The sequence below is a fragment of the Poecilia reticulata genome, linkage group LG19 (assembly GCF_000633615.1).
Source record: "Poecilia reticulata strain Guanapo linkage group LG19, Guppy_female_1.0+MT, whole genome shotgun sequence".
NCBI lineage: Eukaryota > Metazoa > Chordata > Actinopteri > Cyprinodontiformes > Poeciliidae > Poecilia > Poecilia reticulata.
Genome location: NC_024349.1, coordinates 25,350,579 through 25,366,551, shown reverse-complemented (window position 1 = coordinate 25,366,551; position 15,973 = coordinate 25,350,579). Strand labels below are relative to the sequence as shown.

The following is a 15,973-nucleotide window of genomic DNA, read 5'->3' as shown; positions in this document are numbered from 1 at the left end:
AGAAAGAAAGAAAGAAAGAAAGAAAGAAAGAAAGAAAGAAAGAAAGAAAGAAAGAAAGAAAGAAAGAAAGAAAGAAAGAAAGAAAGAAAGAAAGAGAAAGAAAGAAAAGAAAGAAAGGGGGATGATACAAGTTTGGCACTTCTAAGTTTGGCACTTCTTTGAAACTTCTCTATCAGTCAAACCTTAGCTCATGCCTTTACTTTCTTCCCTCAGAGCTGGAGAGCTCTGTGATGTGTCGTCTTCTGTATCAAACACATCATCCAAGGTCTGTTTGCCAAAAGGGATAAACTGTTAGAAGGAGGATTATAGTTCTGAAAAACATAGCAGTAATGCTATATTTATTTGCTTTTTTGGCACCGGAAAGGCTTGTAAAGATCGGAGAGTCTGTTAAGAAATGGGTTGTTTACATTGACTGTTGGACTCCTGGCTCTGACTATGTCCACAAAGAATCTGCAACTGTCTACTGCTGCATAGAGTCCAGCATCACAACCCGAGTTCAGTCACTGATTTCAATCGAATTTTTTAATTTCCACACGGTGACTCATTAACCARTAGGTGCAGCCAGGCGAGCAACAGAAAGCCACCGGACCCAACATGTTACACATGTCGTTATTAATCTGTCGCGAAATTGCTATTTGAAAGGGCTTGAAATAATTGCAGCAGAGAGTTTTAATCAGTGAGGTCATCAGATCTGTAAAACCAAAAATAACAGTAGAAAAAACAAGAGCCAGAAAGGAGACGTGCTGGTTACAGTGTACCACTTTTTGAAGATCAAAATAAAACTTGTTGTTGAAGAGAGCGTTCAAAAGAAAAGGGGAGTTTGATTAAAAGGTTGGCTGGAAGAGCAAAGGAAGATTAAAAAAAAAGTGACAAAAATGACAGTTTCAAATGGAAACTAAAACCAGAAATACTTTGAAGACAATGGAAAACTATCATCTGGATGGCTCCAAAGACAAAACGGTCACCACTCAGGCAGTAGTCAACTCCAAGGTGACCAAAGGACGTGGCTAAAACCTGGGAAATCCTCAGGAAAATCACTTTGAGGTCTTTACGGTGTGAATATTTTAAATTGATTAAAATTGGTTTTCACTGAATATGTCATTGGCACATTTGACAGTGATGGAGTACTGGTGAAGCATTAGTGGCACACTGACCAGACCAGTGGGTTTTCAAAAGACTGTCTATGTATTGTAAAAGTTAGAATGTATAGCAAGTTGTATCAGCAAAATTACATCATCTTTCATGGACCACTTATTAGTTTACAAAGCACTTTCATCGTAACCTTTTTAGAATATATTTGGGTTTTTTTTCCATTGTACTGTTTTTATTAGAAAAGCACAAACAGAACCCATGTCTATAAATTAGCTGGTAGCTAGAAACCCTTTGTAAAGGGCAACAGTTGTTTTGTGACATTGCTTATGTTTGGTTCCTGACCAAATACATCTAAACGGAAAGAAACAAAGCCAAACCAAGCTAACAGAAACAATACGAGTTCAGGGAAGGTGTCTGGTCTGTGAGGGGAGACAGATCACAGAATAATGTGTGCAGGTCGTGTGCCTTTACCATCTCTATAGATGACAGAGAGATTGAAATGGAGGAAGTGGGGCAATTACTATCAGTGTGTTTAACCTTTGGACTGCAAGTTCATCTGAGGTCCGCAAAAGAGACTCGCCAAATTAAATCACATCTCATAACCCGGAGCAGAGAAGTCAGAGAGCATGGATGGGGCTCGGGCTGCCGTGGCAACAGCCGAATCTAAACCTCAACGCCTCGGCTCTTTTTTTTTTTATCTCAATGCCTCCTGTTCTGCACACTGACCAGAGAGCTACTTCTACCTTTCTCTTCAAACTTCTATTGTCTTATTTTACTAATGTTGGTCTTCTTTTGACCATGGTGTCCAGCATTCTTCATGTACTGAGGCATAATATTTTGGGTTAACCCACATAATTAGCTTCAAACTAAATGTTTAGTTCATAGTTAAATATTTAGCTTAACTAAATATTTAGTGTGAAGCTAACTATTTAGCTTGCTAACTAGATATTCAGTTTTAAGCTAAATATTTAGCTTGCTAACTAGATATCTAGTTTGAAGCTAGCTATCTAAATATAACAGCTAAATATTTAGATAGCTCCAAACCTTTATCAGGAGTCCCCCCCTAAATAGGATGTCTCCTATTCAGACACCTCCTATTGCTAAATAGGAGATGACATCTAACTATTTAGCAAGCTAACTATCTATAGTTAGATTAACATTTTGGGTTTAGCTTGGAGCTAAATATTTGCTCCAATATTTAGCTTGGAGTGAGATTAGTTCGGTATCGGGGGATCGGGAGGGGTTCAGGGGGAAAAATRTTAAAAACTCAAGTCCTTCTCTGTATAACTATTCAATGTTGTATATTTTACAGTATTTATATTGTGAGCATCTGTTTCACTGTCTCTGTAGTTTAATTGTTGAAGGATTTAATAAACATCAACATTTAAAAAAAATATTTAGTTAGCAAGCTAAATATTTAGCTAAAACTGCAACAATTATGGCTAAATAACATGGTGAAAATATGACTAACAAATGAACCCCTTCATTCTTCTCTTATGAAAGACTAAATAAACCAAATCCCTGTTAACCTCGAACTGTGTAGCTTTACAATAAAATGTGATTCTTTGCGTTTTGACACCTGTATTATCAGAACCTGCAATAACTTCTTTAGCAATGTGAGCTACGTTATTGAACTTTGGTCTGACCTGTACCAATGACCCTTGTCACCCGTTCACCACTGTTCCTTTCCTTGGAGCCAGTGGTGGTTTCTGATATGGGCAACATGGGCAACCGCCCAGGGTGGCATCTTGTGGGGCGCCCCGACCCCTTTCTAGAACAATACAGAGCGGTAATATCTCACAAGAGCTGCAATTTTCGAGATGTCATCTCACCATAGAAGWTTGTTAATGTCAACTTCACTCAAATCCTGATGTTTGCCTATTGTTCCTACTTGGAACACATGAAATCAACTTATTAAGATTAGTTTGGGGAGCAGATAAAATTATCCAACAGTCTACTTAGTCAGTTTACCTATCCTTCACTGTCCACCACAATCTTTCAAACCCACCCTCCCTGACATCACCTCATCTCTTCCTCCTGCTCTTCATCCCATCGCCTTCATCCCTACTTTCAATTCTCATTCTTCATCCACTCCTCTTTGTTCCAGGTTCACGTCGGTGTGGTTAGAGAAAAGACTGTTGCTTGAATACTGCACCCCCACACTGAGTCGCCACCATCCAAACCTTTATCAGGAGTTCCCCCCACATCCCCCTCAATGACACATCCCCACGTTCAATCCATCCATCACCTCAACCCCTTTCATCAATTAATCTGTATACTCACTGTCGTTGTTGGTGGAGAAATGACTTTTGAGGAAAACTTGTTCTCCTGCTGCTTATTAGATCCCACTCACAAACTTTTGCCACAATGAAGAGATAATGTGTGTTATTCACTGCAACTGTAACTGCAACTGTAACTGCWAACGTCAGGCCTTCCTTTGTTTTTCAACCCCCTATTTTCATCTTTTCTTTCAATGAATTTCCTTTCCTTCAATGTTGTCATATTACACTCCTTGTTTTTAAGTGGTCGCTCCTTTTGTGTCTGCCTTTCGTTCTCTTGGCGTGGTASAGATGTTACCTTGCAGAAAAAGGTCCTAGGTTGAAATTCCAGCCTGYGATCTTTCTGCATGCAGTTTGTGTGYTCTCCCTGTGCTTGTGTGGGCTCTGTCCAGGTACTCTGCCTTCCTCCTACAGTCCAAGAACAYGACTGTTAAGTCAAATGGTCTCTCCAAATTGTCCTTAGGGTTTGTCCCCATCTTTCTTTATGCTGTCCTTTGATCGTCTGGCGCCAAGTCTAGGGAATACCTCGTCTCCTGCCCAATGGCTGCTGGAGGTACAAGGACCAGCGGGTACAGACAACAGATGGATGGGTTCTCCTGGCGTCCCGCTCACGAGTCTCCGCAATGCATGTGCTGCATTGACCTTTCCAAATGACGATTAAGCTGATCAATAAACTCTTGATCCGTCTGCATTCTCTAGATACTCTCCCAGAGTGAGCTGGAGGGTTGGGGAGTTCCAYGCATGTTCCTTCTAGACCTGTTGTCCCTGCAAGCCAATCTCAGGGAAATGAAAAACTGGATTTCATTCTTTCTTTTCATATCTTTCTTTTCCATCTGTTGCCATTCCATTATCTGTCCTGCAATTTTCCAGTTTATTCTCTCTCAATTTGTTGTCTATTTCTTCTAGCCATTAATTTAACTGCTTTTGTTCTTTCTACTCTGTTCACGTTTTGTTCCTGCCAACTCATTATTTTCCTTGTCCAATTTGCCATTTCAAAGTTGTCTTGGCAAATATTTCCTTCAAAAATTCCTTCTTTTTTTCATTSTGCTTCCTTCTTTTGCTCATTCTGTTCTGTTCTTCTCATTTGATTTATATCCTCTCCCCTTCTTTTTCCATTTCATCTTTTCATTCCCTAAACATTAAGTCTCACTTAATTTGTTCTCTCCAAAGAGTTTTGATTTTAATTTGTTTTATGCTACAAGCCATCCCTTTCCTTTCTTCTTCTTTGCTTTGCCCTTTTTTCTTCCTCTCAAAATACAAGTCCATATTAGGTAAAAGAGATGGAAGTGGATGCATCTATCTTCTGGAAGATTGAAATAAACATTCGACTTAAAATGCGTCAAAGACTATAAACGTTTGAACCACTAAAACTCAATCTAATCCCAAAAAGAGAGCGCAGAGGGAGGTCTGTTCTCTCCCAAATGACAGAGGTTTCTCTTTGTAGGACGTAGCTGCTCATTCCTCGGAGTCAGCGGACGAGAAAATAGGATGACTTAGTTCTATCTATTTGGAGCCACTTAGCAAGCGCCTCGTCTCCTCGCCGCACAAGACGAACGACATTGGAGAGAGCTGATGTAGCCCCGCCGTGCCTCACTGCTCGGATCCCTCACCCGATGCAGAAGTTATTTGCCTTCTCTGTATTTCACAGTACAAGCATCAGTGTATCTCCATTAGCTTTTGTGGTGTTAAAGAAGGTCGACAAATTAATGGCAACGCCCCCGCGCGCGGTACTGTTGTTTGTTTTCCATATTGGACAATGAAAAAGGAGAGGACTGCAGAAAGGTCAGGAATGCTGGAAAACGTTCGGAGAGAGCAGTTCTCTCTCCAGAGTTTCCAGCCTTTCTCTGAGCCCCGTCGYGCGCATTGGCTTGCAATGCTGATGCAAACGTGGAGTTTTTGACGTTGGCATGTCTGATGCCGTTCCGCGTTTGGAGAGTTTGGATGTGTTCATCCCAGTGGGAGGGTTTTCAGCTGGTGATACTTGTTTTATTGAATAAAGACTCATCACGTGTGATGTCATTACTTTCACCAAATAATGAATTAAATCTCAAGTGTGAAGTGAGCACATTGTCAGCTCATTTATTTTTATGTTCCAAGCTGATGACTGCTCAAAGGTCCAGCTACAGTGGCTTGCAAAAGTGTCTACAAGACATTTTTTAAACACTTAACCTCCAAACCATGGTGTATTTTATTAAAGGTTTAATAATGTGTGTTTTCCAGCCACCTGGTGCCATTTTATTGCACAATCAAGTAACTATACTGCCGTATATATCAAATATGAGTTAAATAATTTTTACTTCATAATTTAACACTTTGTTATTATACCTGTCTCTTTAAGAAACTATTGCTCTTCCTTCAGGAAGTCATCACAACATGGCTCCTCTATTAACCCTTTAACAACATTTCTACCAGCGTTTCAATGAGAAGTAGCTGATATAATGAGCTCAGCAGATGTGCTGTTCCAACATGTGCTTGCTATTTGCTGCTGGCTAGTCTGAAGGAGCCGAGTGTGGGAGATGCGGGGCAAAGCTGCTCTGTGAGGTGGAAGCTTGAAAACTGCAGTTTCAAGGCATCTCAAAGGYAGTGCTAGGTCCATCCAGGCGTTTTTCACAGCTGAATGGTTGCCACGGGAGATTGAAAGATTTGTGAAACATTCATGAAAGAATCAAGGCACCACTACAGGTATGTTTTTGATGAGGTAATAACATTACAACATGATATAAATCTCAAAAAAGTCTATTTTACGTATTTGTGAAATGGCAGGAGAACAACACCTGGCACACATTTGGAAAATCTCAGTTCCAAATGTGGTGCATTTGATGCAAAAGGATCTTTTGCAGCACGGAGCTTAATTGTTACCTTTTGATCTTATTAAAGCTGCTCGTTTTTCGTCAGATTGTGGTCAGAGTGCCACAGATTGTGATTTAGGTCTGGACTTTGACGAGGACATTCAACCACATTGATACCCTGTGATTTAAAACTCAATGTTCAGGTTCTTTGTTTTCCTTCTTGTCGAATTTAATCCATAGAACTCCATCGATTTTCACCAGCTTGCCTGTTGCTTCTGATGAAAAGCAACCCTACAGCAATGATTCTGCCACTATGTGAATATGTTTTGACGTAACCCGTTCCAGTGTAGTTCTGGGTTTGTCTTTAGTGCTTTTGTCCCCCTGGAAGGTGAATCTGTCCTCTAGTGTCAAGTCTTTTGAACCCTACACCTGTACCTCTGGTCAACTATAAGTTTTCCTGTCAACAGATTTCATTTAAGGTAATCAGTGCAAAGGAGACAGAATTAGTATGCATTGTTTTTTTCCTATTTCAAATGCTAATTAAGAAATGGAAGTGATTTAAGGGGTATAAATATGCAGTTTTCTTGATCATGTCTGTTTTACCCATCACAGGAATTGCTACTTAAGCAGAGTACATAGGGCTCAGTGTTAGGTCTTAGCAGAAGAAGTTCCAAAAGAACATAATCAAGCTAGACAAAATGAAACACATCACCTGAATAACCTCAATTTGTCTGAAGAGGCGTGTGTTACAGAGTGGTGCTGTGAGGCGCAGACGATGAAGGCATTTTCCAGGCAGCTAGGGGTTTCACAAACTGCTGAAATGAAGTAGCACTGTGGGAAATGTCAGGTCAAGCTTGAAAAGACATAATTTGTCCCACCGTGGAGGAAATCAAGAGGGCCTTTACAGCTGCTCTGAACAGGCTGCTGGGAGATTGCTTACAGTCATGGCCGACTCTTTGGGTGGTGATACAAATGTCTATTTTTTGGTGGTGGGGGAGGCTTTTATTTCTATGGATTTTTTATGGTAAACTGAACATAAACTTTGATTGGCAAATGCATCAAACTTTTGTAAAGATCTACATTTTATGGTGTTTAGCCTTTTTTTTTAAATGAATTTTGTAATTCTCATGGTGACCCATTCTTGTCTGATTAGCAGGTGAAGATATTCAGTTTGTTGACTTCTGTGTCTACATCCGTTTTTTGAGAATTGACTGGAGCTTCATGTGGTCCCTTATGTAGTTAAAACTTGGGAAGCTTGCTGGTCACAGATCCAAAATTTCTGTCTTCATGTAGCTGGATCTGTGGACAAAGACCCAACGCTGTAGAGGAAGTCACTAGCGTGTCTGTTAAAAATGTCCATGGTGTCAGGATGTAGGCAAAGATGRAGAGACATTACTGACCAAGGGAACATGGAGATTGTGATTGTGGGCTATGGAGGTCAAATATTACTGACTAAAGAACCATGGAGACTATGCATGAATCAATTTCAACGTTTACCTTTTCATATAAAAGAAATAGGTTTTCCCAATGTTCCAACCAATTAGGAGGAATTCATCGTTTGTTTTACATTTCTGTCTCAAGGCCCTTTAGCCGAAGGCCTCTCCCATCTTTCGCCAATCCCGAGCCGTTCTGCAAAACCACCCAACCCMGTTTSCCAGAGCCCACTGTCCTGCATGCCTTAGAGATTATCTGCTCCATCACACTTCATACAGATGATTGGATTAACCCTAGCCCTATAACCCATTTCCTAAGCGTGCCATTGAGGTCTGCAGAAGTCTTTTAATGACTTGTTCCTTTTCAAAGAACATCTAAGTCAAGGAGGGCAGCGGGCCCTTGGTGCAAGGGCTAGGTGCCAAGGCTGATGTGATGGTGGCCAGCTTGTTTTCTTCTTCAGTGTTTGCTAACACAATGGGACATATTTTATAGTAAATTGGTGTTTTGCACCAGTAGCAAAATACCGTGAAAGAAAATTTAAAAGGACTCAGAGTGAGGGACTTACCTGTAGAATTTTGCAGCGCTCAGAGTCACAGTTGATGTCTTCGCAGGGATGAAACATGCCCAGTGTCACGCAGTTCAGCAGGATCACCAACATGGACGCTCGCTCGAACCATGTGGARGAGGGCAAGTTAAGGAAGGCAATATGGCAAGATGACAACAGCAACAGGCAGATACAACAAGCGGCAAACAGAAGGATGCGTTTCCTCCAGCGACCTCATTATGCTTGCCTCGCCTGACAAGCGGATGCTGGTTTACCTCTTTCGGTACAGTTTGAAATCTAAAACTGTTTTCGAGAGCAAATGAGCCACAGGAGAGTCGGGAATGAGGGGGGGGGAGAAACCCACCTGTGGCTGACACTGCTCCCGTTCCGCACCGTTGGGCAAGGATCTGCTAGGAAGGCGTGCTGGTAAATGATCAAATTGTTGGCGAGGGAACGGGATAAGCAGATAAAAACGATGTGAGGCACAACAAAGGAGCACGCCAAGAAAATGGGACAAATTTGATAGCGATAATGTCAGTCAACGTGGGGTCGACGTGGAAGGGCTTAATATGGTTAGGGCTTAAACACAACTGTGACACAAACAAATGAGTCGGCTATAGAAAGGAAAAAGAGGTTAACACCACACACACACACACCAGAGCTGCACACCTACATCCAAACATTTATCCCRTACATTATAAATTGCTACTGAAGCTGCAGTCTGCACCCAGCCTGGTTAACAAGGTTTGGCGCGATAGACAGTTTGTCATYCTTTAGCGTGTGTGTCGGAGTGTGTGACRCGTGACCTAAAAGTCATAGAGGAAGGTAAATGTGAGCACACTGGCCAAGAGGAAAAATGACCTGCCGGTCTTTTTACCGCATTAGCCGACACATTATCATTTATCTCGCTAACCCATACTGAAGATGGGTCAGCTAGCCTTTTGTATTGTAAGAAGTCTAAATGAGCCATTATGTTGTATTGTAGCAGAATTCAGGGGGAGATAAATTCACCTCTAAGGAATAAAATGACCTAAAAGGTTGATCTGAGGAAAATGACRAGAACTTGACCCCTATAAATACCTTCAGCTGCCCAGAACTTGATTTGAAAGTYATGTAAAATCACCTACTCATAAATATTTTCAAAGGAGAAGTCAAAAGGTAACCAGAGAAGAATAAAAGCTTAAAAGAGTCTCCATGGCACTATGCAGCTGTCTTGGCATCAGCTTTCGTTGTGTTGACAGTCAGTCAGAATTACCATTTGCTGGCCGACGATAATAATAACCTTCATYTAACCAGATAAAATCCCCCGTTGAGATCTACAGTCTTTATTTGCAAGAGCGACCTGGCAAGATGGCAGCACCATTCACGAGTATCAACATTTTACATTCAACCAGAGGAATTTAGTTTAGTTYTGAAAGCATCAAAGCATAAAATACTAAAAACATGACTATTAAATCAAAAGTCTCTCATATATGCAATACATGGTTACATAGTGATTTAATCTTCTTTCTCTATTAAAAAAAAAAAACTGACCTGCACAGTTTTTCAGCAGGTTTGGACTATTCAGTTCCTAAGTGGTCATATGATCAATGTTAGAAGGGTTTTGTCTAGTTTCAACTATTTCACATAATTCAGATTCTATGTCTCCAAAAGAACAAAAGGATTCCCAAATCTCAATTTGTATCTCAGAGTTCAGTGTAGAATTACCCAGTTAAGCTTTGATCAGTCTAAGTGCTATAGATTTTTAAATTAGAAGCAATTGAATGTCTAAGTTTTCTAACGTTAGCCATTTAGCTTAAGACAGAGTTTGAAAGCAGATGTTAGCTTGCGTCGTTAGCCGTCTGCGGTAGCATTAGAGTTCTTTCAAATCAAATACATCATGCTATCCTGTCAGGGTTTTGCTTTCACATTGGTACCTAGCATGTCACAAAGAACTGTAACTGTACTCAGTTAGCTACAGTTGAGCTAACCGTCAAAGCATAATGTATACTTATATTATTACTTCAAAATAAAAGTGGGAAACAGATACACAATGTCATAATAATAGCTTTGACTGATTTAGCAAGTATGTGGTGGTTGGAAGAGAATATTTTGCTTCAATTCTTTAGTCTGCGTCAAGCCACCAGGTCATATTAAAGCCCAATGAGCCACATTTGTAAAATGGCGCAYTCAGCCAAAAAGGTACATTGGTTTCACAAGTGTAAATCAGACCGTGTCCGTTAAATACATTTCCAGCAAATACTGTAAATCTAGGGATGTTGGGAATKAGCTGGACCCATTACCAGACAAGCATCCAGGTTAAAGCAGATACATGTTGATAAAGGGAAACATTAAATATGAATAATCCGACTAATTTAATCAATATGTCTTCCTCTCCTGCCTTCGCTCTCTTCCTCTGCCTTCCCAGCTGGCGGTCTATAATTAAGCAAAAGAACGGGGTGTTTCCAAGTGTTCTGCCCCACTGTTAAACCCACACACACACATGCACGCACGCACGCACGCACGCACGCACGCACGCACGCACACACACACATACACACACACCTTCATGGGTATCAGCATGCCAACAAGTGGTGACGCCCCGAGGGATGGATTCAATTAGAAGGAAGATGCAGAGGGATATGCCCTGTCAAAATCTGAAAGCAAGACGGCTACACGCTCCGCTSCCCGCAGACACACACTTTCAGAAGTAACACAATCAAACTAATCAGCACCTCAAAACACACTCCGTGTTCTGCTCCCTTGGGTTCATCTCGGCTCTCGCGCACTTTCGCTCCGTCACGCACGCGCGCGTAAAAAAACATGCACACAATTAAAACCTCTTTGTTTTCCCTTCATTAAACAAGAAGAAAGAGGTAGCTTAATGTTCTACCACTGATTTCCTGATTTTCATCTTGCCGTCCACCAGGATTCAAGTGGAGGCTGAAGCCAAGTGAAGTAAGGTAACAGAAAAGTTGGATGTTAAAGATAAAGACTGAACTCGTCCTGTGATGTTTTCTTCGGCTCTTCTTTTTTTCATGATATCCGGGGGGTGAATCTTCAGCAGGTAGAAACAGTACAAGGGCAATCAATACCGGCGAGCCGCTCCGAATACTTATTATTCATTGTGTTTACGAGAACTCTCGCCGGACGCCGTTCTGCACTCGTCTCTTTCTCCACCCCGTTTCATCACACGCAACACCGTMTTGGCTTTTGAAACTCTCATCCCCTTAATCTTTGCCTCTCGTCAAAGATGATAAGGTTTTACCAAAAGCCGCTGAAAACATTTTTACTATTCATTCTGTCTGTCGGGTAAGAAATTGAATCAGGTTTTTTTTTTTTTTTTTTTTTCCCCCACATCCCTGAGAACATCTTTCATGTGATGATGGACCAACACAAAGAGTGTGTAAATAGTAGGAAAAAATAATCAGAAAAGTTCAACGTGCATATAGAGAGACTGACTTTGTGGCACTTCTTGTTGAAAACATCAGGATTACAACTGGTTCTTGAGCATTTCACATCTGTGTTTTGATTGGATCAGCCAACATGGCTTTTTTTTTTTTTGGTGAGCCACAAATCTACACACTACTGTACAGTGTAGATTGTACCATACATCTGTTGAGACGACATCGGAAACGTGAACCATGCATCCATGCTTCCATGCTATAGAGATATTTTTGCCTGGTAACCGTCTCACTTGTTCAGAATCTACATTTTCAGATGTAAATTCTAACATTGAGTATGCTAACTGGGATGTCTTGTTGTTTTTGCTGTTATTGTCAAATTTATCACCAATCTTTTGCTGCAAAACTTGTATTGCATGCCTTAAGCATTAAAGCTTATAAGTAAAGGTTAATGGACATCTAGTGAAATATCAAGACTGATGCAACACTTATCATTTCTCTTCGTACACTGACATGGTTGAGTCTTCGAATGAGTTCTATAAACGAGTTTCTTGGTAACCTGTACCTGGCACTGAACAAAACACCTGCAAAGACAAGTGAATTCAAGCCAGTCCATGAGCAGACATGCGCACATTTATGCCGGATGACAGTGACAGATAGTACATTACAAAGGGCTGCTGCAGTCACATTCAATATTTCATGAACATCCTTCCTCTTTCAGTTTCCACCTTTTTCTAACCCCCCACATCCCTTTATGGCATGTTCAGCACTCTTTCTGGAAGAAAAAGTTGTATTTTCGTCACCCTACCTCCATAATAATAGCGGGTAAGGCAGCACGGAGAGAAAAGTGAAAGGTGAGAGCAAACAAAGTCCTTTGAAGTGTTTGGAGAACGGAGGGATTGACAGGAGAGGAGCGGTTCGCAGCTATCTTTGACAATCTTACTTCCTGTTTTGCTTACCATCACATGAAGTGGTGGAGGTTTTGGGGCTTTGTAAAGTTTTCAGCATTCCCCTCCTGAGGAGAGGAAGAATTGGCGTCTAGTTGTCATGGTACTAAGACAAGGAGCGTGTTATTGTCAGCGTTTCCTCTAACAGCCGTTTTGGGAACCATCCGAGGAATTTGTTGCAGTAAAGCAACTATTTTTATGTACTGTCTTGTAATTCCACTAAGCAAATCTTCTAGAATCAGTTTTATTCAATGTTACCATCTATCTATCACCAGTAGGTGCTACAAATGAAAAGCAAATTGGAAATACGAAAATAAGAAATGTGCTTTGTGGAAACATGCCAGTTTAGAAAACAACACGTTATTCAAAAAAAGGTTTTGAGCTAGGATATGGTAGTTTTTCAAAATTCAAAATTAGTGCATTTCACAAAACTGCAATGGAGACACGTTTTTCGCATCAACCGAGTCATGTGATCAGCAACCGCATGTGACTGCTGGCAGCCATGTTGTGATGACTTCCTGAAGGCGGAGTTTCAGAAAGAACAGGAGTTGGTTAAAGAGACGGAGGCCTAATTTCAAGGTGTTAAATTACAAAGTCAAATGTATTTTAAGTCACGTTTGAGACAGTGTTGTATAACAACTGAATGTTACATAGTTAMTTGATTGTGATATAAAATAGCACCATGTGTCTGGAAAATACAAAATACTGCCCCTTTAACTGTACTTTGAGTTGTAAACATTTACGTTTGAGTTGAACAAACCCGTCCCGCCGTTAAAGAAGAAAGCTAATTAACAGTCTGAATGCAGTAATCTTCRGGGCATGTTGGACTGTCCTTAAAACACCCCTGAAACAACCCAGCATGACATWCTGGCATGTGTGTACCGCAACAGATGTTAAATTGATGTTTCATCAAAATTCCRTCAGGGGCTTTGAGCTTGTAAATATGTTGCCGCGGAGGAATGCCAGGAGGAGCGCCTCCGAGCCCCGCGGCCCCCCGTGTTACGGCGAAGCATCACGGCTAACTGCGTGGAAAATCCTGCTGGTGTAACGCAGCGTATCCCAAACCGCCCGCTGACAGGGCTTAACAGCAGCCCTGAGTCAGGAGCTGGGGAGTTAAGGAGGTGGAGGAAAATAGTGGCATATTGTTGTGTTGGCTGTATCAGTTCATGCCATATGAGAGGAGGGGGTTGGAGGAAAGGAAAGGGAAGGGAGTGGGGTGAGGGGGTGGGGATGCAAAGAACGGGCCAGAGAGCTGAGCAGGGAGGATGGATGTGGGGGGGTGGMGACTGAGGGAAGGGAAGGTGAGATAYTGAGCATTCAGGAGGAGGAAAAAAAACCATGAACACTGAGGGATCGACAGGCGAAATGCAAAAAGTGGAAGGCAAGCAAAAATAGGATGCGCGAGCAAAGTAGATAAGGCTGAACTCTCATTCATAATGGAGTTTTATACGGTATATTCCACTGCACTGTGGTGCGTAGGGGAATGTATCGGCGGAAGGGTAGGTGGGGGAAAGATAACTGACCAAACAACTCTGTGGGCAGAAAAGGAGGGGTAAACACCATTAAACTTTTATCAGCTTTTATTATTGATAAATGTATCCCCTCACTCCAAGATGCTATCCATTTACCAAAAAATAAAAAATAAAATAAAAGATTGCAACTTTGTTTTCCCCATCTCCCTGCTCATGAATATGGATGCGTACAATCCACCATCACACTGACACAATGGGGTCTCTCAGGAGGAATTATGGGAAGAGATCAATTTTTATGTGAGAGACGTGAAAGAAAAGGAGCGATTTTACGATCTCGTTTTATCCTGCGTAGCCAGAAGGAATCCTGCTTATCGTCCAGAATGCCCTCATGTGGACACAGAGACCCAGACGGTTTGTGCGTTTTTATATACGYGTTGTACTTCTATATCATCTCCCTCACACACACATCTCTCTCATCAGCTAGGAAGCACCCCTGTATCTTGCCACTGCGGGCTGCGAGTTGCTTAGCAACGCAGGCTTTCGTTGGGGAAGCATTAGGAAGTCACATTTCGGTTGCTGTTGAGTCTGCAGCCGAGGCGACGAGGCAGAGTTGTCGCAAAACGCCGAGAGGAACTTTGAAGACCTGTGACGGGCCGAGGCGTTCGCTTCAAAAAGCACCGTGGGACGCAGGAACCGAGGMGAATGTGACTTCTCATCTCGCAATCGGACGCCCGCTTTGTCACCTTCGCTGTACGCCCCCTCCATCCGTGGGTTTTCAAACCATCAGCCCTGGGGGTCGCATGGGTCCAATGGGAAGAGAGGAGCGGAGYGTGACCAGAGATGTTCTTTTTTACCTGTAGGAAGTCATAAGCCTCTGATCTACCATGATGGGAGCAGAAAATGATACTCTGCTATCCTGTTAAATGCCAGCAGGCCAGCATGTGAAAGCCAAAAAGAAGAGACGAGCTGGCTCAGTGATGCAATTTAAGGAAATATCTCTCCAGTCAGCGAGAAGGCAGGAAGGAAGACAGTACTGTACCACGAGGCACCTCGGATGGATACAGTAGCTGCTGGCTGAGCTTCATGTATTCTAATTGTTGCAGTGTGATTTTATGACGTGCATTCTGTCATTGTAAAGGCAAATTGACGCTCATTTAAGACTGGCAATTTATCATCGTCTATGCTTCTTTATCACAACGTTACACWGAGTTGCTCTAAAGACTSTAGGTGACCACATTATTTTACTATTCACACTTGGAAGGTTGATGAGATGGACAGTGTCTACGTTCTTATGAGCTAAAAAAAGATGACCGGCATCTTTCGATGCCACATTGCCCTGTATTCCTGTTACAGAACACACARATCTCCRGTTTTTGTTGCCGTTTCGCTGATGCAAGCATTCATGCYAGCAGTCCCAATTTGCAAAGGCAGTAAAGCTAAACATAATTCTGAGGACTTCTTGTCTTCTGGAAAATAATCAAAAGGAAAGAAGTCCTCTCAGAAGTGGGGCAGAGAAAAATAATTTACAGTCCCAGTCAGGTAACTTTAACAGCAGGAGGGAGCCTATTAAACACAGGGGACACAAACTCCCCAGTCCCCACTGACAGCAATTGGCAAAAAACAATGCAAAGCTTGCTTAGGCCAAAACTGACAGATATTGTTATTCTGCTATTAGTATGTTTTCACTCAATCATCAAGACGCCAGCTCAGAAACAGGGTCATGGATCCCCCAACACAGTAAGACCAGAGCTACAAAATAGCAGAAACAGATTTCTCTTAGGCAAAAAAYATTGTACGTTTTATTTAATTATCATGGGAGTTCATCACGCACCCAACCCAACAATAAGAACTGTATAGCAATGCCACTGTTTAATGTATAGATAGGATTTTACAATCCTAAAGTTTAATGGCAGCATTTTTCATTGAAATAGACTTCCTGTGGGCCCTGCGACAGACTGGCGACCTGTCCAGGGTGACCCCGCCTCTCGCCCGGAACGTTAGCTGGAGATGGGCACCAGCACGTCCCGACCCCA

General features: G+C 41.9%; 1 protein-coding gene across 15 annotated transcripts in view; it reads right to left on the bottom strand.

Moving 5' to 3' along the window:
- The window catches only part of cacna1g (calcium channel, voltage-dependent, T type, alpha 1G subunit), a 301,230-nt gene that overhangs the window by 162,900 nt on the left and 122,357 nt on the right, over positions 1-15,973 (bottom strand). For all 15 annotated transcript variants that reach the window (XM_008437998.2, XM_008437993.2, XM_008437999.2 and 12 more), the window contains one exon: positions 8,160-8,271. In XM_008437998.2, the coding sequence (XP_008436220.1) occupies positions 8,160-8,271 (112 nt within the window). The remainder of the gene's footprint in view (positions 1-8,159; positions 8,272-15,973) is intronic.